This window comes from Chiroxiphia lanceolata, chromosome 4 (assembly GCF_009829145.1).
Source record: "Chiroxiphia lanceolata isolate bChiLan1 chromosome 4, bChiLan1.pri, whole genome shotgun sequence".
Lineage (NCBI taxonomy): Eukaryota > Metazoa > Chordata > Aves > Passeriformes > Pipridae > Chiroxiphia > Chiroxiphia lanceolata.
The window spans coordinates 24238572-24259211 of NC_045640.1; the positions used below are offsets into that span (position 1 = coordinate 24238572).

Consider the following 20640-nt stretch of genomic DNA (forward strand, 5'->3'; position numbering starts at 1 on the left):
TTTAAAAGTTTTATTTTAAAGGTCTCTGGGAATCTGACAGAAGCAGATGCTGGGTTTTTAAGGGATGCATATGAAAGGTTTTTTTGATCTCACTTCTTTACAGTTTGATACAGGCAACACTATGATACCTTATTGTTAACAGTGGAGTTTTTCAGTTCATTCTGTTCTTTATATTTAGATAGAAAGTGAAGATTTGGGTGCTCAGGAAGAACGAGAAACACGACTTTTCCCAGCAGATGATGATAAATACCGAATTTTGTGCCATGCTTTAACTAGTGACTTCCTCCTATATGGTACAGATGTGAGTATTACTTCTGTTTTTAAAGATTTTTTTAGATTGAATGTATTTCTATCTGAATTATTTGGATTACTACTCATATTTTTAGGAAAAAAAACCCCTACATCTGTGAACTTTAGAGTGGATTATTTTCTATGAAAAACTTTAAGCAAATACAGTCAAAATTGCATCCAGCTTCTTTACTGTTGCATTTATATGACATGCTTTGGCAGGAAGGTGAAGTTTTGCTTTTACTAGTGTTTGTTGCAAAACACTGATTTTAATAGCAGAATTTAATTCTGTTGCATTAATGAGACAATCAAAAAGTCTTCCAGATATAAGAAAAAAACATAGCACTTGGCTTGCAAATTTGTTGATTTAGGTGGTGATATGATAAATGTGGACAAAAATTACTAAGGTAAACAAGTGTGATAGCATAAATGGAAATCTTGACTTACTACTGAAGCTTTTGTCCAAAGAGAATTTTTTTAATGGATTTTTCTGGAGATTTTCCTGTGCATGAGGAGTAGTTCCTTTCCTTTTAATATTTTCTGGCACTGGGAATACAGGGCACATTTGGTATTGTAGTATTGTACTCCTTGTGATATCAACTGATGTACTGACCTTCCAAAGTAAAGGCCAGAACAACTGTTTCTGGTTTTACCACTGGTTTAATAACTTGAGTGGTTTTGCAGCAGTTGAGGCCTTTCCCACCTCCTCAGTATCTAAACTGGTACTGGTAAATTTGGGGTACTAAATTTGCAACCGATCATTTTGATGTGTGCAACTTTTACAGTTGATGTCAAAAGCTACCTTTTCAATCAGTGTGACACTGATTGAAATATAGCTTTGATCATAAATCAGTTTGGTTGCTTTTCTCACCTGAATTAGGTACATCTGTTCTTAAGAATGTGTGGTTCTTCTTTGGAGGCAAATTTTTCAACTTTGTTTGAAGGTTAAGCTTCTCTCAGCAATGAGACAGGCATTTCCCATGTTTAGAGAACTGCACATTAAATACAGTTTGTCTCCACAAAGCAGAGTGAGATAAATGTCAAAATCAACAGAAAACCGCTCAAACCTCCCAACTCCTTTCTCCATCCCCCCAAAGCCTCAAGTTTTCCTATCCTGCCCAAAACAGGCTGTGAATGAAGAAGGAAGCAAAAAAATTCACTTGGAAGTACTTCTTTTAAACACTCAGTACTCTAGATGGGAGAAAGTACAACCAGAGTAATTAACTACTTACCACTTACTGATGTCATTATTAAGATTTTATTTTCTTTCTCGTTAGACTGGAGTTATTCGTTATTTCTACATTGAAGACTGGCAATATGTGAATGAATATCGGCATCCTGTCAGTGTGAGAAAGATTTTTCCAGATCCCAATGGAACCAGAATGGCTTTCATAGATGACAAAAGTGATGGCTTTGTCTATTGTCCAGTAAGTTAGTTTGGGATACCCATACACTTATATTTACAAGCATGTTCTTTAACTATATAGTGTTTTTAATAGAGAATGGAGAAGATTATGTCACACCAACACATATGTGGATAGAAGCAATTGGCAAGGAGGCTGGAGGATAACTTAATAAGGAAATAAAATCTGTCATATTAGATCAGGACAATTTCATTATACTGAGTTTCTGATTGGTAGTTTTCAAAAATGTATGTGTTGGTGTATTTAAGTAGAGATAATTTAGGCCATCAACAAGCATTGCCAGTTTCACTGCCTCTCCCCATACCTTTTTTAAAGAATAGTAAATATCATTTATATAATGTGCATTTTCTCCACTTCTGAATTAAACTTTTTGTTACTCAGAATCACTGCTTATAAGAAACTTTTTCTAAATACAGTTCTCATATTTCTGCACTGTTTATATTATTTTTAAAGTTTTAAATCATAACTAGGATGAATATTTAGTTTATCTCCTTAGTCACTTGGTAGTAATTTTACTTTTGCATTATATGTAGGTAAATGATAGAGTATATGAGATTCCAGATTTCTCACCAACTATTAAAGGAATCCTGTGGGAAAACTGGCCAATGGATACAGGTGTTTTTGTTGCTTTTGATGATGATAAAGTGTACACTTACGTTTTTCATAAGGATTCCATTCAAGGTACTGTAAGTTCTTTAAAAAAGTTATTTACTATTTTAGTTAATAAAGTAAAACATGTTCTGAATCTTCATTTTTCTTAAATAAAATGCATACAAAAATAAATAGTACTACAGAAGTTTTGAAGTGCAGCTGATGGATAGAAGATAAGTTGCTTTGTAGGTTTCTCTGTAAAGCTCCAACAAGGCATTTTGATCTTAACTCCCTAAGCTTTGTGCTATTGTAATATTTCATCTGAAAGTTACACACTGTGCTTCAGTTGTATTTTGAAATGTTCATGAGAAAAATCTTAGGATCAGGGTGACAAAACCTGTATTCATTTACAGTGTTAACCAAAATTGATTGTAATCATAGCAGTTTCTGTATTTGTGACAGAGAAACATTAAGAAATTTCCCTACAAACATTTGGAAAAGGACCCTTTTTAGAAGGTTTAGAAGATTTAAGTCCTGTATTTTACTGAAAAATATGCACTGTAAAGTGACTGGTTACTGCCAGAATTAGAGACCTTGAATTAATGCCCTGCAAATATACGTGGTTTCAGCTGTACCTGCTTGCTACACTTTCTACCATGTAGTGATTTTCACATGATGTCTTCTTTTCTTCCTGATCTTTGAATCTAGGATCAAAGATTATTTTGGCAGGTGGCACGGAAGTCCCCTATTCCCATAAACCTTTGTTGTTGTATAATGGAGAAATAACTTGTCAGACTCAGAGTGGGAAAACAAACAGTATCTGTCTAAGTACTCACTGTTTCCTTGGCAATTTGAAAGACTTTGGACCTAATAAGCTGAGACAAATGCTTACTCAGACTCTAATGCTGAAAAGGTACATCTACATTTTAATTATATTCTGTAAATTGTTTTCTTCTGTTCTTAAGCTCAATACAGAGTATCCTGGTGATTTAAAAATGTCCTGCTGAATACTGATAGATTGATCTGTGAGTCCACACAGCTGTCGATGGAGACCAAGCAAAATAAGTGACCCAGTGGTGTTTTATTTGTTTTTCCACTGTCAAGTAAAAGCTAAAGCAATTTTTTTTCAAGACTGATTCAGGGTTATATGGTGGTGCCTCTTCCAAAACTGTCTGAAGGTGCTTCTTGCGTACTCCCACTGTAATGAAGCAATGCAAAATCAGTATAATGGAAAGAATGCCAGAGTAGGGAAAGCAGATGGTTTCCTGAAAAAATGTGGTAGAAACAGGGGTAGAACTGTAAGGTACACATGTATATTTTTTCCTTTCTTCCTGATACATCTCTCTCTCTCCATGACTTAGAAGTAAATGTTTTTTATTTTTTCTCTAACATAAGGGAAAAAAGTGTTGAGAGGGAATTTTAGGTATAAGTAATACCTAAAATTAAAATAGTTCTAAATGCCTTTTACCTTCTATAGGTTTTCTGAAGCATGGGAGCTGTGCAGACTTCTGAATGACCAATCTTGTTGGAATGAGCTGGCCGAAGCTTGCTTACATCACATGGAGGTGGATTTTGCAATACGCGTTTATCGGACATCTGGTAATGCTGGGATGGTGATGTCACTAGAGCAAATAAAGGTAAAATGTAAAGTCTCTTTTAAATAGGAAATACAGTGATTTAAGAATTGCTGAATCCTTAGTTTTTGGGGAGAAGTTGGGTTTTTTTCAAATAGAAGGTAAATTGTTTTTGGAATAGAAAGGATAAGGTGTCCAAACTACATGCCTCTTGCTTGGTTTTCTTTTGAAGTGGTTGCAGTCTCTACCGGAATGCACAACATTTCTTTCTGCATTTGTTTGAGAGCAGCAGAATATATTCATGTCTCAGGCATCCAGAGGCTCTAATTTCCTATGCTAATTTTTGAGAAAATGTTGCAGACTGTTGTTATTGTTTTAAAAAAATCCTAACCAAAACCAGATTGCAATTATACATCTCAAACTGAAATAGTACCTTAAAATTATACTTCTGCAAATTGCTGATTTTAGACAGTGTTACCCTAGTGACTCTGAGCTACATCTGAGCTACAATAAGAAAGTGAGGGCTTTTTCTGGTTTATAGAATCCAATACACGTGGTTGTAAAATGTAAGGATATTGGTTTTACTGTGTTTCTGAGATTATGTTACTTACTTATGCAATATTTATTTTCTTTTGGACTAATTCTGCATGTCTTTCTACAGGGAATAGAAGATCACAACCTTTTAGCAGGACATCTTGCAATGTTTACTGGTGATTTTAATCTGGCTCAGGATTTATATCTGGCATCCTCCTGTCCTGTTGCTGCTCTTGAGGTATTCATTTAAGATGTGTATATTTTCTGCTCTTTTCATTTCCAGATTAATGTTGTAATATTTTAGCTTTTGATAATTTTGCCCTTTTATGGTTTTGTTCTTGCCATTGTGTGACTAGAATTATAGAATATCCTGAGCTGGAAGGGACCCACAAGGATCATCAAGTTCAACCCTTAGCCCTGCACGGGACCATCCTCATGAGTCACACCATCTGCCTGAGAGTATGACTGAAGTGCTTCTTGACCTCTGTCAGGCTTGGTGCTGTGACCACTTCCCTGGGGAGCCTGTTCCAATGCCCAACCACTGTCTGAGTGAAGAAATTTTTTCTAATATCCAACCTAAACCTCCCCTGACACAACTTCAGGCCATTACCTCAGGTCCTGTCACAGATGACCACAGAGAAGAGATCAGTGCCTGCCCCTCCTCTTCCCCTCACAAGGAAGTTGTGACTGCAATGAGGTCTCCCCTCAGTCTCTTCTCCAGGCTGAACAGATCAAGTGACCTCAGCCACTCCTCATACAGCTTCCCCTCAAGGCCCTTCACCATCTTTGTTGCCCTCCTTTGGACACTCTCTAATAGCTGAATACCTTTCTTATATTGTGGTGCCCAAAACTGCACACAATATTCCAGGTGAGGCCACCCCAGTGCAGAACAGAGTGGGACAATCCCCTCTCAACCGACTGGCAGTGCTTTACCTGATGCCCACTCCACACATTTGGCCCTCCTGGTTGCCAGGACAGTGCTGAATCATATTCAATTTGCCATCAACCATGACCCCCATATCCCTTTTCAAGGCGTTGCTCTCCAGCATCTCGTTCCCCAGTTTGTATATATAACCAGGGTTGCCCCACCCCAGGTGCAGAATCCAGCACTTGCCCTTGTTAAACTTCTTACAGTTGGCAATTGCCCAGCCCTCTAACTTGTCAAGATCTCTCTGCAGGGCCTCCCTGCCTTCCAGGGAGTCAACAGTTCCTCCCAGTTTGGTATCATCGGTAAACTTACTTATTATATCTTCGGGTCCCGCATCCAAGTCATTTATGAAAATGTTGAAGAGCACTGGGCCTAAGATAGAGCCCTGTGGAATCCCACTAGTGACAGGTCACCAGTCTGATGTTACCCCATTCACTGTTACCCTCTGTGCTTGACCCATGAACCAATTGCTCACCCACCACATGATGTGTTTATCCAGCTGTGTGCTGGACAGTTTGTCCAGAAGGATCCTGTGAGAGACAGTATTCAAAGCTTTACTGAAATCCAGAAAGATCGTATCAACTGGCTTTCCTTAATAAACTAGGTGGGTTACTTTGTCATAAAAGGAAATGAGGTTTGTCAAGCAGGACTTTCCCCTCATGAAGCCGTGCTGTCTTTGACCAATGACTGTGTTGTCTTTCCGGTGTTTTAAATAACTTCCAGAATAATCTTCTCCATAATTTTACCAGGCACTGAAGTGAGACTGACAGACCTGTAGTTTCCTGTAGGCCCTTGTCCTAACAGACATTCTTTTGGATGAATGTCTCTCAAATTGTCTGAATCTTTCCTGAATATTAACTCAATATTTGTATTTAGAATAATTTAAATTTCATAATGGAATTCCGAATTTGCTACTTGCATCAGAAAATGTTACTGTTCTTTGTTAATAGATGCGAAAAGACTTGCAGCACTGGGACAGTGCACTTCAGCTGGCTAAGCGTTTGGCCCCAGACCAAATCCCTTTCATATCAAAGGAATATGCAATGCAGCTTGAATTCATGTAAGTTCTGCTGTAAGGTTGCAGTATAAGAATATTAAACTAATGCTCATGCTCAACAGAAGAACAGAGAATTGAGATGCTTCAGGCGACTGCATTGTTGAGAGAGGATTCTGTGAGGTCTTGCACCTATAGTATGAGGAGGAGGAGTTTTTCAAGGAATAGTTCATACTAGAGACATATGTTAGCAAATAGTAGTTACTTTTCATTAATTTCAGCATATCTGGGTTCCTTGCAACTGGTATATTCACTGTATAATATCATCTACTTAACAAATACTTTGTTGCAGACAAGTGCTTGGAAAACAGAGAAAGTCCAAATGATTTAGCACTTCTTACCTTGGATGAAAATCTTGCCTTTTGCCTATCTTTCCTTAAATACCCATTAGCCTTCATTTTTGAAATCTTTTAGGTAGAGGTGTGTCAAATTTCAAGGTTGCCAGTCCCTGAAAGACAGAAGGTATTAACCATTTGCCATGATTTTAAAGTCTATTTTATAGTTAATTTTTCCCATATAAAACTATTCCGTTTAATGTCTAAACCAGAAGGAAAAAGTCTTACCTGTTAATAGTTTTCAGACAACTCGTTCCCTCTGGCAGTGCCCCTGGTGCTGAGAGAGGACACTTGGTCACAGAAAGGAGGGAATGGAGGCAATGCAACCATCTGTAACTTGTGTTCTGAATATACTCCAGGAAAAAAATCACCTTTGTTTTTATGTTGCAAAATTTCTAAATAATTTAATAGGTTAGTTTCATTTTTCTTCCAGAAAAATGTGAAAGTAGAGATGAGACTATTGAGGTGTATTGTGCAGATAGATTCTTTGCCTGTCTTTCAAGAGAAATTTATTGGTCTCAGTACAGTGGAATTGAGAGATGGAATGCTTCTTTGAGTAAGAGCTTGATAAAGTCCACAGGAAGTGTCATGTGTAACTGTCCACCTCTCACATACTTCACATCCTTCTGTGGAGTCATTATGTCTAAGGCAAGACAAATATACCTAATCTGTGTAGAAGGAAGGTAACCATCTCTTCCTGTTAAAAATATTCTTCTGTATAACTTCCAGTTTTCTTTTAGGGGTGATTACGTTAATGCTCTGGCACATTATGAGAAGGGGATCACTGGAAACAATAAGGTAATTCCTTTTCTAGTAATTATAGCATTATACTGTCATAGTATACATTAAGTTGTCATATTTCAGACTCATTTCGATTCCAATTTTTTTTAAATTCAACTCTAAATCTTTATGCCTATTCCTTTCAGGATAGTAGTCAGTACTTATCTTATTTTTAATATACAGAACGATGCTTTCTCTGGGTATACAGTGGTTTTGCCATTGTATTAACATGGCATAACTAAACTTAGGTTTTTATAATTTGAACAGTTTCATAATAATGTACAAATGTCAGAGAAAATATTGGTGGGATTTTCCTTATTATATCAAAAGTCCTAATTATTCCTTTTGTCTTTTACGGGATTGTTATCTATATAAAGACAAACAAGTATTGTGTTAGAAAGTAAACATATTGGGTAGATCCTCCCTTATTTTGGCATTATTTCCCTTAATCTTTACAAAATGTCTATTGCGAAGCAACTTAAATGATAATAGGGGATCATAATAGGGAAATGAAATCTCTGGATTCAAGCCATTTGGCTTTATGAAACATCAGCAGCCTTACGACCTTTAAAAAAAAAAAAAAAGGAAATATCCTGCTTGTAGTTTCTCTTTTTTCCTACTGTTGGTTTTGGAGGAAAGAGGAAAATAGCACTGAGCTGTCTGTAAAACAGAGTCTTCTCATGTATGCTTGGTCTGGACAGATCTTGTAAGCGCAATGTGAAAATTAAAGACAAACCTTAAGATGAAAACTAAACTGAAGTCTTCTAAATAAGTGAGAGCTGCAGCTAGGCAAGAATTTTTAGACAAAATTGATTTTATTAAGTCCATGTTACATTTTGTTAGTTTGTTTCAATGCTTGGTTACTGTGGTTTTTGTGACCTGATATTTCTAATGTATTGTCTATAGTTACTGCTTTTCATTTGATTGCCAGTACCAGGAACATGATGAAGCTTGCCTTGCTGGAGTGGCTCAGATGTCCATTCGAATGGGAGACATCCGTCGAGGGGTAAACCAGGCCATTAAACATCCCAGCAGGCCACTAAAAAGGGACTGTGGAGCTATCCTGGAGAATATGAAGGTACTCAAAATTTGAGTTACTAAAGTTAAGAGTGAATATGGGAATTCATTAAGCTATTTATTTATAATCTTAATTGAGAAATTTTTTTTTATGATTTCCAATATTGTAGCAATTTTCAGAAGCTGCTCAGCTGTATGAAAAGGGACAATATTATGACAAGGCAGCATCAGTATACATCCGGTGTAAAAACTGGTAAGTACAGGTTTCAGGGAAACATTATATTTCAAAGGACTTGCTGTGGTACTTTTTGGAAAGGAGTGTTTCTGTGAGTGGCACAAATGCCTCATTATTTATGTTGCATTGATTTTGTTGTTCCCTCCCCCAAGTTTACAGGTTCTCTCAGAAGCTTATGTTGTTTTAAATATACTGTAGATGGGAGATAATCTTTTTTTCCTTTTTCTGTGTGTTATGCTTGAAGGTACCTGCAGTTTCAAGTCCTTTTTGGGTGTATGCATGTGCACACTGAATTTGGTAATTTTATTTGTGTATGTTACTTCATAAAATTTCTTCAGTTTTATAAAACACATAGCTGAGACTGAGTATTCACACAGTTGGAAATTATTCAAGTGGAGTCAGTATCATGAATAGTCAAAATTGCTGGCATTCTGTTCAATACCTTTTTAATTTTTTTAAGGTAATTTGATTATTGTGAAGTCTCCAGTGGAAAAGTATAATTTGCTGAGAGCTTTAAGGGCTTAATTCTTGCCTAATTACATTTTATGGACTCCTGAGATTAAGAACTGATTGGAGCAGAGTTCAGGAAGACCCTTCCTCTTTCATATGAGTGCTCTAAAGATTATGTTGGAATATTATGTTCATTTATTTGAAAAATTAAAATTAATTTCAAGTTCTTATATCTCTAAAGTGCAGCTTTTTGAGAATATCAAAGTGCCTTCAAAACTTTACATGCATTGTGTTCAATACTTTTTTAGCGTTTGTTTCAGTGTTGATGTAAATGTGACAGTTTGACTGGACAAAATTTAAAACCAAATATATTTATTAAATAACTTTCTAGGGCAAAGGTTGGTGAACTTCTTCCTCATGTTTCATCTCCAAAGATTCACCTACAATATGCAAAGGCCAAAGAAGCAGATGGCAGGTATTTTTGAATGCTCTTTTTTTAATATAAAACATGTTGGTTTATGGTTGTTGTTGTTATTATTATTATACATTAGTCTTTTTGTAAAATAAAGTCAAACACAGACTGAAAATTTTGCATAGAATAGCTTTGTGAAAATGGATTCTAAAATACATAAACTTAAGTTGTTGTAGGAAGATTTGAAACATAAAGACCTTCCAGAGTATCAGAGGTGTATTTCTAATTGATTGTTTTCCTGTCAAAGCATTAATGTATTTTTAACAAAAATCATTGAAGGTTTTAAAGTACTGCACCTTATGCAGTATTCCACTTAACAGTATTCAAGTTCAGTGGGTTTCTAATGACTCCTTACCTGTGATTTTTAAAGGTCACTCAAAGAGAGAATAATCATGAAGGAAATTTTTTCATTCTAGAACCAAATTACTGTTACATCCTAATGGATGTACTTGCAAAATATTGAATAATGTGAAGTTATTATCTGAAGTGAAGGCCCCAAATAGGTTATATTTAATCACAAAATGTAGTTTCTACTAGTCCTTACCTGTAAATAAATGTGCTTCAGAATAATATGAAACAGCACCAAAACTAAATGTTTGCATTGATAAGACTAGAAAATACTGTTTGTGTCAATTGAGTAGTGGGAGAATGACAAATTTTTTGATCTTTTCTACAGAACAGAAAAGACGCTTTATTTTTAAAATTGTAGAATTAGTGATCATGTTTGATTTTTATTGTTCTCTCACTCTCAAGTGATTTCATATGGAGCAGATGATGTTTGCTGATGGAACAGATGAACTGCTTTTAATATATGCTAAAAGGGATGCTGGCAGAGTAGGTCAAAAATAGTATTGTGGTAGACATTTTTCTGTTGCCTCTGCTTTTTGTTCTCCCAAGGGAAAATGAAATAGAGACCAAAAAAGCCATTGTAAATGCAGAACAAAGCTATTACATGCAAACTGAAAGGAAGGTGTCACAGAATAATCTTGCAGAAATAAAATACTGTATGCTTCTTTCACACTGTATTATAAAGAATTATTTAAAAGTTAGAAAAACTGATATGGAACCATTATTTTGCAGGTACAAGGAAGCTGTGATAGCTTATGAACATGCAAAACAGTGGGATAGTGTAATTCGACTATATTTGGATCACCTTAATAATCCTGAAAAGGCTGTTAATATTGTGAGGGAAACACAGTCTCTTGAAGGAGCAAAGATGGTGGCCAGGTAACAATGATATTATGCAGGTTAAAAAAAAAGGGTGGAAGAGGCCATACCTATGGGAAGTTTGTGAGGCTTGCTAAAATGTTAGACTATGGTTATTGGTACTTGGCCAGACTATATATTTCAGTGCATTGATCTGAGTTCTCTAAGATTTGGACAGCTAAACGGGTACTGGGTTTTTTTCCTTAACTTTCCAATTAAAATTATATTAACCTGAAGCAATAAGTTTAAACAGTAATAAAAATTGCCATACGGTATTATTTATACTAAAGTAGTTTTAGTAACCTAGTTAAAACAATTAAGGTCTAAACAATCTAATAAAAATCAAGGTACAAAATTAATTAGAAATGTATCATATTTGTATGCCACAAAATATATCATATTCCTAAAACATTTGGTGTGTTCATTACGCTAATTAGTACTAAGGTGTTAATTTGTTATTCTGATTAGATTCTTTCTGCAGCTTGGTGACTATGGTTCTGCCATCCAGTTCCTGGTCATGTCCAAGTGTAATAATGAAGCTTTCACATTAGCTCAACAACACAACAAAATGGAGATTTATGCTGATATCATCAGTGAGTGTTCTGGGTTCATATTTTGCTTGCATTATGTTTTGCTGTTCTTTTAATTGATTTGAACCAGTTAGAAATCATAAGTCAAGGGATGTGAAGATTTGTTTCCCAGCCTTTTCCATTTCCAGTCATCATGGCCAGATTTGACAACCTGTGTATTTCAGTCTTAGAAACCAGAATTTGCTTTCAACTTAGGTACCTCCCTTGGTCTTCAGTCTGGGTTGTTTTCAAATCTTGCTGGTGCTACAGCCTTTTTTTGTTTATCCATAGAGGTAAAACATTTGTCTTGACTATTTTCTTGTGTCCATTGAGGAATCCCTTTCTTTGACCTTGATACAAAACTGGACATTTTAGTGGTGCAGTTCTTGATTTTTTTCCCCTTTCCCTTTTCTCGTGGTTCCAGCTCTTTTCCTATTTGTACATGTCACTTCTCTTTCCTTTTTTTCCTTTTAAGGCCCTTCATGGCCTCCTCTTGTCTCAGTGACAGGCTGAGAAGCTGACTTTTATCTCAGGCCATCAAGTCAGTCAGTGTCCAGCTTGTCAATTTGCACTAAATTTTATGGGTTTCATCTGTGTCAGGCACCATTCTTTGTGGAAACACTCCCACATATGTACCTACCAAATTATCTCATATTTTCAATTAATCTCTTCCTTTAAAAAATGAATTCTTATTATGAAGATTATAAAAACTTGGCAGCAGCCAGCTTGGCAGCTGCTTGTCAAGGTGGCCACTATTTTTCTGCTGTTCATATGCTTCTGTCTTTCTCTCACGTCCAAAATAGGATGTCTCAAATTGTAACCTAAGTGGGTAGAAAAAGGGTTTAAAACTACCTTTGGGGTAGTGGCTGTCTTTGTTTTACATGCATACAGTATAATGGAGTCTTGGTTAGAAGACTTAGGTAGTAGTATTCCCTGCAACCATATGGTTACATTGGTCCTAAAAGTCATGCTTTGTGCAATACAAGTATTCTTCCTCTTCTTAAACTGTGAAAGCAATTCAGGTGATAATCTCATAGTCATTTGCTCTGTTTTACTGTTGCCAAGGCACGATGGAAAAATTCATTATTCGATCATAGTTATGCCATTTTATTATGTCGGTTTATTATAACTTTTTACTAGGGCATGTAGTGACAGGACAAGGGGGTATGGTTTTAAGCTGAAAGAGAATAGGTTTAGATTAGATATTAGGAAAAATTTCTTTACTTTGAGGGTGGTGAGGCACTGGAACAGGCTGCCCAGAGAGGCTGTGGATGGCCTAACCCTGGAAGTGTTCAAGGGCAGGTTGGATGGGTTCTGAGCAACCTGGTCTAATTGACGGTGTCCCTGCTCATTGCAGGGGGTTCAAACTAGATGATCTTTAAAATCCCTTTCAACCCAAATCATTCTATGACTCTATGAAAAACAGAAATCCCATCATGATGTAAAACCTGGGAAAACAATTATTTCACTGCATTATTAGCTCCTAATTTCTGACGTTTAGTCTAATTAAATAGGAAGAAATGTATAGGACATAATTTGAGTCTGTCTGGCTTTGGTTTTCTTTGAATGTCAGTAGGAAAAAAAAAGTAGAATAGGAGTTTGTTCCTTCACTAGGGCCTTTATCTTAATAAGAATACCCTGCTAGTACTGTGATCTCTCTGTTGCAGGTTCTGAAAGTACTAGCAATGAAGATTATCAGAGCATTGCACTATATTTTGAAGCAGAAAAGAAACATTTTCAGGCGGGAAAATTTTTCTTGCTGTGTGGTCAATATGGACGGGTCAGTACTTAAAGAATAAAATAGTGGAAGTTAAATGTTCATAGAAACTGTTCAAAATACAATACTTCAAAATCAGAAAAGTTCATAGTAAATTTTAAATGCCTTAACTGATGACATACTGAAATTTTTTAAAGTGTAAAATCCATAAGCAAACTATTTATATTTACAATTATCTAGATTGTATTCTGTGAATAGCAGTAGAAGCTCCAGGTAGATAAGTGATATACTATTGTCAACATATCTCAAAATGATCCACAGCAGTAGCATTTATTTGCATTTTATTGCTTGGACCAGCAGAGACTTGGTTGCCAAGTAATTAATTCATTTAATACTATAGCATGCCTTAACTGAAAGCTTTTTTTTTAAAAAGAAAATATGTTAATTGAAGTATGTTGATTGACATACATCCTTTTGATCAGGTACAAATCAATGAACTGATGCTTATTAAACATTTGGCTTTTGCATATTGAATACATACCAAAAAAATATGATTGATTTTTGCAAATTACAACCACTGTAGGTGACAACTCCTTCAACTGGGGTGTAGGGGGGTCCAGTGCACATTAATCTTTAATTTCTTCTCACCATATTGCTGTGAACATCTTTCACAGTTGGTGAAGATGTACACCAGAATTTGGCAAAGACTCAACTGTTTCTTGCAGGAGTATCTGTAAGAGCAGCTGCTACTTCTGTAGTGGAGATAAGCATTTAGTTTGCTACTTGTCTGTCAAAATGAAGAGATAAAAATTAGTGAAAAGCTAATTTCATGTGTCTCAGTTTTAACTTTTCTTCTGTATCATTTTAGGCATTAAGGCACTTTATGAAAAGTCCAAGCACAGAAGATAACTTGGCTATAGAAATGGCAATTGAAACAGTAAGCAACTTTGATAAAACAAAAATTCTTCATCTCTTCAAGAAGTTTACCTTCGGTATTGTGGCATTTGCCTAGCATCAGTGTGTGTATTTGGACAGAATGCAAATAGAAGGAAAACTGTATCAGTAAAGATGATATCTAAACATATCTAAAAATCCCAACATAACACATTATAAAATAAATATGAACTACTGCATGTCAAAACTGATGAACCAAAGAATCATCTGGTTTGAACACACAGAACTAAAAAAATTAATGTTCTAAATCTATCTAGTTTCAGTGTCTTATGGAAAGCCTCCTTATGAGTAAGTTATTTTTCCTTCTTCTATCATGATTTCTTCTGTCTTTATTTAACAGGTGGGACGGGCAAAAGATGAAACCCTAACAAATCAGCTGATTGACTATCTTATGGGAGAGAGTGATGGCATGCCCCAGGTATTGTATTTTTATCAGTGCTGTTGTGTCACGTTGCTATGCTACAAGGTATTTGACCTTACTTTGTCCTAAAATTTTTGGTAGACACAGACTGTGCTTTAGCTTGGTTTCATTAAGGAGCAAGATGTGGATGATCACTTTGCAAGTCATTCACCCAGTAACTTCAGTTTCAGAAATATAGAAAGGAAGTAACTATCTTAGATAGTTCAGTCATCTTTATGAAAACAGGTAGTGGGACAGAGGCAGTCCAAATTAATGCTCCTGCTGGGGGTAAGAGACAAAACTTAGCTGTTTGTTCATGCTGGTTTGCCAGCTGGCTGTTGCTTTTCCCAGATGGACAGACAGCATGCATATGTCTGGAGACCAGCTACAGCACTGATCTCTTCCTGTGGTATGAGAAGTGGTTGGACTGTTGCAGTGGAACAAAATAAGGTACTAAATAGGAGATGAAGGTCAAAAACCTGAAGTTGACCAGGCTACATTACTTCTTGTGTTCACACATAAGGCAGAAAAGGATGTTGGACACATTTTCAAAATTAGCGGCTTCCTGTTGATTTCCAAAGTGATTAATGGCCATGTATTCACAAGCTTAGCCAAAAGCAACTCCAAAATAGTCTTCCTTTTGGATTTCTTATTATGTAGAAGTATTTAGTTTAAAGTTTGAATTGATTATTCATAGAGTCAGTTTCATCTCCAGATACAGGCTGTACTTCTGTAAACTAAAGCACAGAGTTTCTGCTCTAGGCTGAAGAGTAAAATTACATCTTTAATTTATTATAGAAAATTAGAAAAAACAAGAGGCGTGTTTGAAGATTTTTGGTGACAGACCTTCCTAAATTTTATTAATAATAGAATAAAGTACTGTACTGATTTTTATGTTTTCACTCATTATTGTTACAGAAAATCTTCTTTGGACACTTAGAACCTTACATTCTTTTTCTTTTATACTATTTATGAGATGAGGTATGAGGTGCTCTGTGCTATGAGACTTTTCATTTCATGTGATCAATTAATAAAATTTAGGAAGAACCATTACCCTTTCTTCCAGGTTTCCTGCTCCTTTGTTAAAAGCAATTAATTCACTGGGTAATAAAAGGCTTTTGACAGACTGGTAGATTGTTTCATCTTTTTCTCTTGTATATACAGATTTGGGAGTTAGAAGATACTTGTTGACAGATTTTTGTGTATTAGCTGCCAATGCCATAGCTTTGGTAATAGAAGGGGATAATTCACAAGCTAAGCAGAAGATAGATTAGGTCTATGCTGCATCTACAATACAAGAAATAGATTTTGACCTTCTTATATTAGCATGGTTGGTTTTTTCCAGTTCAGATTAAAAATGGCCACTATAAAAATGTTAGACACCAGAAAATCAGCATTTGAGCTTATGATAAGCTCTTTCACAGTGTGACTGCTGAAGGGTTATCTGGTTTCTCTGAGTTTGAGCTGTAGAAAAAGTCTTCCCAGTCCATTTTTGGCTTTGGTGATAATAGAACTTGTAGTACATTCAGTCATATTTGAGCTTGAGTTCATGGAACTAGGTGGCTGAACCACTTGAAGTTTTACTGCCTGTTACAGCAGAGCTGGAATGTGAGCTAAGTGGTGTGGCACCCATGTGTTTCTACTGTGAAAGACAGATGTCAGGTGAGGATATTGCTGTCTGCAGTCAATTGCTTAGTCAAGAAATTTAGTGTCTCATACAAACTCATGGTAAATATAGTCATGTGCAAAATTATGTATATGGAAGAATAGGTTATGCCTTACTGAGGGGAATAAGATTTGGTAACAATGGAGATGCCATGTTCATGATGCAGTAAGTTATTTGACCCCTAATGTTACAGCTCTGGTTTGTGATTCTGTTGGGAAACTGCAAATTCTCCTTTCTCTCTGTATGGTGCCTAGAGATCAAGGGTTTGATATTTTAGACTTTTAGAGACACTGGGCAGTTGATGGCCAAGCAGACTTGGCTTTTATAAAATAAAATAAAACCAAAACAAACCTTTAGCTCTTTATTATTTACCTCTTATTTTTACCTGTAATATGAAATATAAACATTAAAAAAATTATGAGAGAAGCAAAACATAGCAAAGCAGACAGAATTCAACTGCAAGAGCCCAAAGAGAATTAAACTGTTGGAGACATTGGATGAAAAATCTATGCAGTATCAGTGTAAGCAAGACTAATTTCATATTTATGCTGGAAGTTGGGTGGACAGAAACTGTAGCATCCAGTCTCTTCCCAAAACACCAGCCTGTTCAGAGAAGTATATGGGAATTGGGTAAGGGAAGTGAGCTACACTTATGATCTTCATAGTGAAAAAGTTCTAAAGATTTTAGAAAACACTTAGGAATTTTGTGCAGAATACCATAAATGCCATATTTAGCATTGTTTTGAACTTCAATGCAGAGCATTCTTTTCCTTGTTTAAAAGCTCTTTCTTGTTCTTCTGAATGCTTTAATCCAATCTACCATAGTCTCTCTCAGTGAGTAACAAAATTTTACTTTATCAAATCATAAATTTTTACTGTAAAAATTACTTTAAAAACAATTAATCTTTATTATGCTACGGAGACTGGTTTTGAACTTATCAAGCAAGTGAAGTTGTTTTTAGACAATAGCAGCTTCTATGTGTGGTGGCATTTTTGTAAAGCTGAAAGAGTGAACTTAAAAGTAGTCATGCAGCAGAAACTTGCTAATCATTTCAAGCATTGATCTTCAAACCAGATCATCACTCACAGCAGACTAATTACCTTAAATCTTCTACAGCCAAAGTTATGTGGCATTTTAATTATATATTGATAATAATCAATATTATTATGCTCACCACTATTTTGATACGTTATTATCTGACTAATTACAAACTATTTCTTAGATACATTACTTTGCCAACTATTGTAATTGTTAACTTTAACATGTAAACATTCATAATTTGTCATGTGTCTTCTTTCAGAGAGTGTTAACTAGCAAGGTTCTGCTGTTTTCTGTGTGCATATTTTCTGAGTACATGTGTTCTAAAAAGGAAAATTAAATTACAATCACGGCTATCCAATATTAAGATCAGTTAGATTGCAATAATAATTTTTTCTAAAGACCTTAGGAAATGTATTGTCAGTAGAAAATACTTTCCTGCATTTTTAGCTTTTAAACTTACTGATTTTAGATGTAAGAATGTAAAACATTAGACTAATTTTCCATAAATACCTATTTTTTCCTACGTGTGGCTGCCATGTAAGTAATTTAAATATATTATTTAAGTAAAATATAATTCATCATCATCATGGCTGAGCTTCGCGAACGAAGATTTGGGAAGGCTTTATCCACATTTGTAGGGACATGGCAAATACCATGTAAGGCCGCCTGTCCACGTTGGGACAGAATCCTCTCCTGCTACAACAGGAGAAAAAGCAGAAGCAGCCTGGATGGGAAAGTAGTGCAGCCTTCTGCTATCATCAGTGGAATGGCCATCTGTGGTCATTAGGGGGTGTCAGAAGTTGAGAAGAATTACATCATAAATAATTTTTGGTTTACCCCACTCAGGGAATAGCAATTTTCCTTTTTAAGGCAGTTTACAGTGGATAAATAATATCTGCTAATGTAAGTAGTTGTGGTTACATTATTATCCAGATAACTATTTCCTTATTGTTAAATTACAGTTCTTAAGATGTTCGACCTCTTGATCATGTGTTACTTAAAATTCCGCTCTATCATTAGTTTAACAGTAATTACTTTTGGTCGCTTAATGTTTTCCCTTATATTGCAGGTTAAAAAGCAGAATTTATCTTCCATTTTTTCTTTCTGTATGTCAGTCTTTCTCTCTTGGTTTTATTTCTGTGATTTTTTTGTCATTTGTTTCTTTGCTTCTCAAGTATCAAGTTAATCTTTGCATTCATCTTCTCTATAAGGAAATGTCTTTATATCTTCGTGTTTCTGTTTCTTTGAAGTTCTGCTTTTTTTGCTCTGAGACTTACATACAAAACCCACACAGTATTCCAGAGAACAGCACAACACTGATTAATACAATTCTTTTTATATAAATTTTTATACCATTTTAACATAGAATACACATTGTAAATGTTTGGATTTACTATTAATATGCAGAATTAGTTGGTTTGGATTTTTTTGCTAAACTGTCTGTAAAGCTGCCAGTGTCAGTTTTTGTGATTTGTATATTCAAGTTGGAAACATACCACTATATGCCATATTTCAGCTTAATTTAATCCTGATTTACTAGTTAAAAGATTATAATGTACAGACTTTTTTAGTTGATCCAATTTTAGAAATCACTGCTAAAGATATAAAATAGTGACACTAGCCCAGGGTTTTTTTCACTTGGTAATTCCTTTTCAACATAAGCAAGGTCATTTTATCTTGTATTTTAGCTGTATTTTTATGAATTACCTCTTTTGAGGATTTTCTAAAAATCCTTATGAAAGACCCAATTCTCCTTTCTCTTGTTAATTTTTTTTTAACTAGAAATTTGAGTAGACATTACAAAAAGAGAACTCATGTTTGTTTTCTACAATACTGCCACCTTTTTAGCTTTGTTTTAAAATTATTTCACTAATTTGCTTTCTGTTGGATTGACAGTTTTTGGGCAAACCCTTTACTCCGCTTGCCATCATATAGTCCATCAAAATACATGGTATAGCAAATCATAAATTTTATGCATTCTGTTAGCTGATTCTTCCCTGGTTTTCATTTTTTTAGCTGTCTTGGATATTTACTATCTGGTCCCAGAGCAATACACTCTTTAATGGCTAGACTTTGTCATCCTTATCCACACTAAGCTGTGTCTGCATCTAGATCCATAAGGCAGTTTAAACATTTCTAGCAAGATTTCTATTTCTAAAAGTCGTATTTGGTTCTTTTCTGACACCATAACTGCCCATACATCTGAAGCTGTTAGGTTTCCACCTGTAAAACTCTCCATGTGCCTGATGGTCTGTGGCTTTCTGCATCCATATGGACAGGGCTTGGCAGTGACCTGCCAGGACTCCCTGAGGGTCCTCAGCGTGGGTGTTTGTGAGTGTAGTGACAGCCAAGCCTTGCAGGTGAATGTGGCAAAGCTGAACCATGTTGATACAAAGAGCCCCTCACGAAACAAGCCAACTTGTCTGCTTTCTTTAGAGAATGGTGGGATGAGCAAGTAAAGAAAGCAGTACAGCAGTATATATTAATTGCTTTTGTATGATTTCATTAAGGATGCCAAGTACCTGTTCCGCTTATACATGGCACTGAAGCAGTACCGAGAAGCTGCCAGAACTGCTATAATAATTGCCAGGGAGGAACAGTGTTCAGGTAAGTCGGTTTTCCCTGATGTGACAGCATCTCTGATGCTGCCTCCTCAGACACCCTGCCCAGAGTACTGTTATTTATGTAGGATTATAGTTAGAAAAGACATGTATCGGTGCTTTGAATTATATTCAAGTTTAATTTTTAATTGAAAGTAGCCTTTGTGAAAACATTGGGACTTATACCTGTATATTAAATACTGGGGAAAAAAAGAAATTTGTGGAAAGTATCTGTATTCTTTATTACATTCAAGTAAAAGTAGTGATTAAGACAGCCTGTGACTTTAATTTTCTGTGTATCCCAGATCACAGAATTACAATTTCTACATGTGGTTTCTGACTTAGATACTGATCTTTTAGTCTTTGCAAATGACTTTTTTCTCTAGAAGATGTGCACAGGAGATTTCTGTTGAAGGACCAGACATGTGCTTACATAAGCCTCGTTTTCCCCTGTGATGGGTAGCTGAAGTTAGAAATAGAGAAAAATAATAAGAGACAGGGCTAAAAGCAAAATAGCTATCATCTCCATTATTCACTCTCCTCTGTAGCCCAGCAACAACCCTACCATAACACTGCTTGCTTTTCATTTCAATTATGTAAAAGAAAAAATCTATAAAGGAAAAATAGCAGCCTTGGGAACAGCCCAGGCAAATTAACATTTATGGGCTGCTCCTCACCTTTGGGCTGAGGAGTGGAAAAACCTCTCTGAAATCCTTGGCAAGCAAATCTCCCAATCCATCATAGTAGTGAATAATGCATTTGTGCTAATTACAGAAGCAGGAAATGAAACGGCTCAAGGGTTTA

At 35.6% G+C, this 20640-nt stretch overlaps 1 protein-coding gene across 2 annotated transcripts in view; it reads left to right on the top strand.

Annotated features, from left to right (window-relative positions):
* WDR19 (WD repeat domain 19) overlaps nt 1-20640 on the top strand; it is a 41891-nt gene that overhangs the window by 13186 nt on the left and 8065 nt on the right. For both annotated transcript variants that reach the window (XM_032685180.1, XM_032685181.1), the window contains exons 14-30: nt 179-301; nt 1566-1715; nt 2246-2393; nt 3012-3216; nt 3781-3940; nt 4539-4649; nt 6290-6399; nt 7469-7526; nt 8440-8586; nt 8696-8778; nt 9602-9685; nt 10763-10909; nt 11357-11481; nt 13125-13237; nt 14043-14111; nt 14469-14546; nt 19747-19843. In XM_032685180.1, the coding sequence (XP_032541071.1) occupies nt 179-301; nt 1566-1715; nt 2246-2393; nt 3012-3216; nt 3781-3940; nt 4539-4649; nt 6290-6399; nt 7469-7526; nt 8440-8586; nt 8696-8778; nt 9602-9685; nt 10763-10909; nt 11357-11481; nt 13125-13237; nt 14043-14111; nt 14469-14546; nt 19747-19843 (2008 nt within the window). The remainder of the gene's footprint in view (nt 1-178; nt 302-1565; nt 1716-2245; nt 2394-3011; nt 3217-3780; nt 3941-4538; nt 4650-6289; nt 6400-7468; nt 7527-8439; nt 8587-8695; nt 8779-9601; nt 9686-10762; nt 10910-11356; nt 11482-13124; nt 13238-14042; nt 14112-14468; nt 14547-19746; nt 19844-20640) is intronic.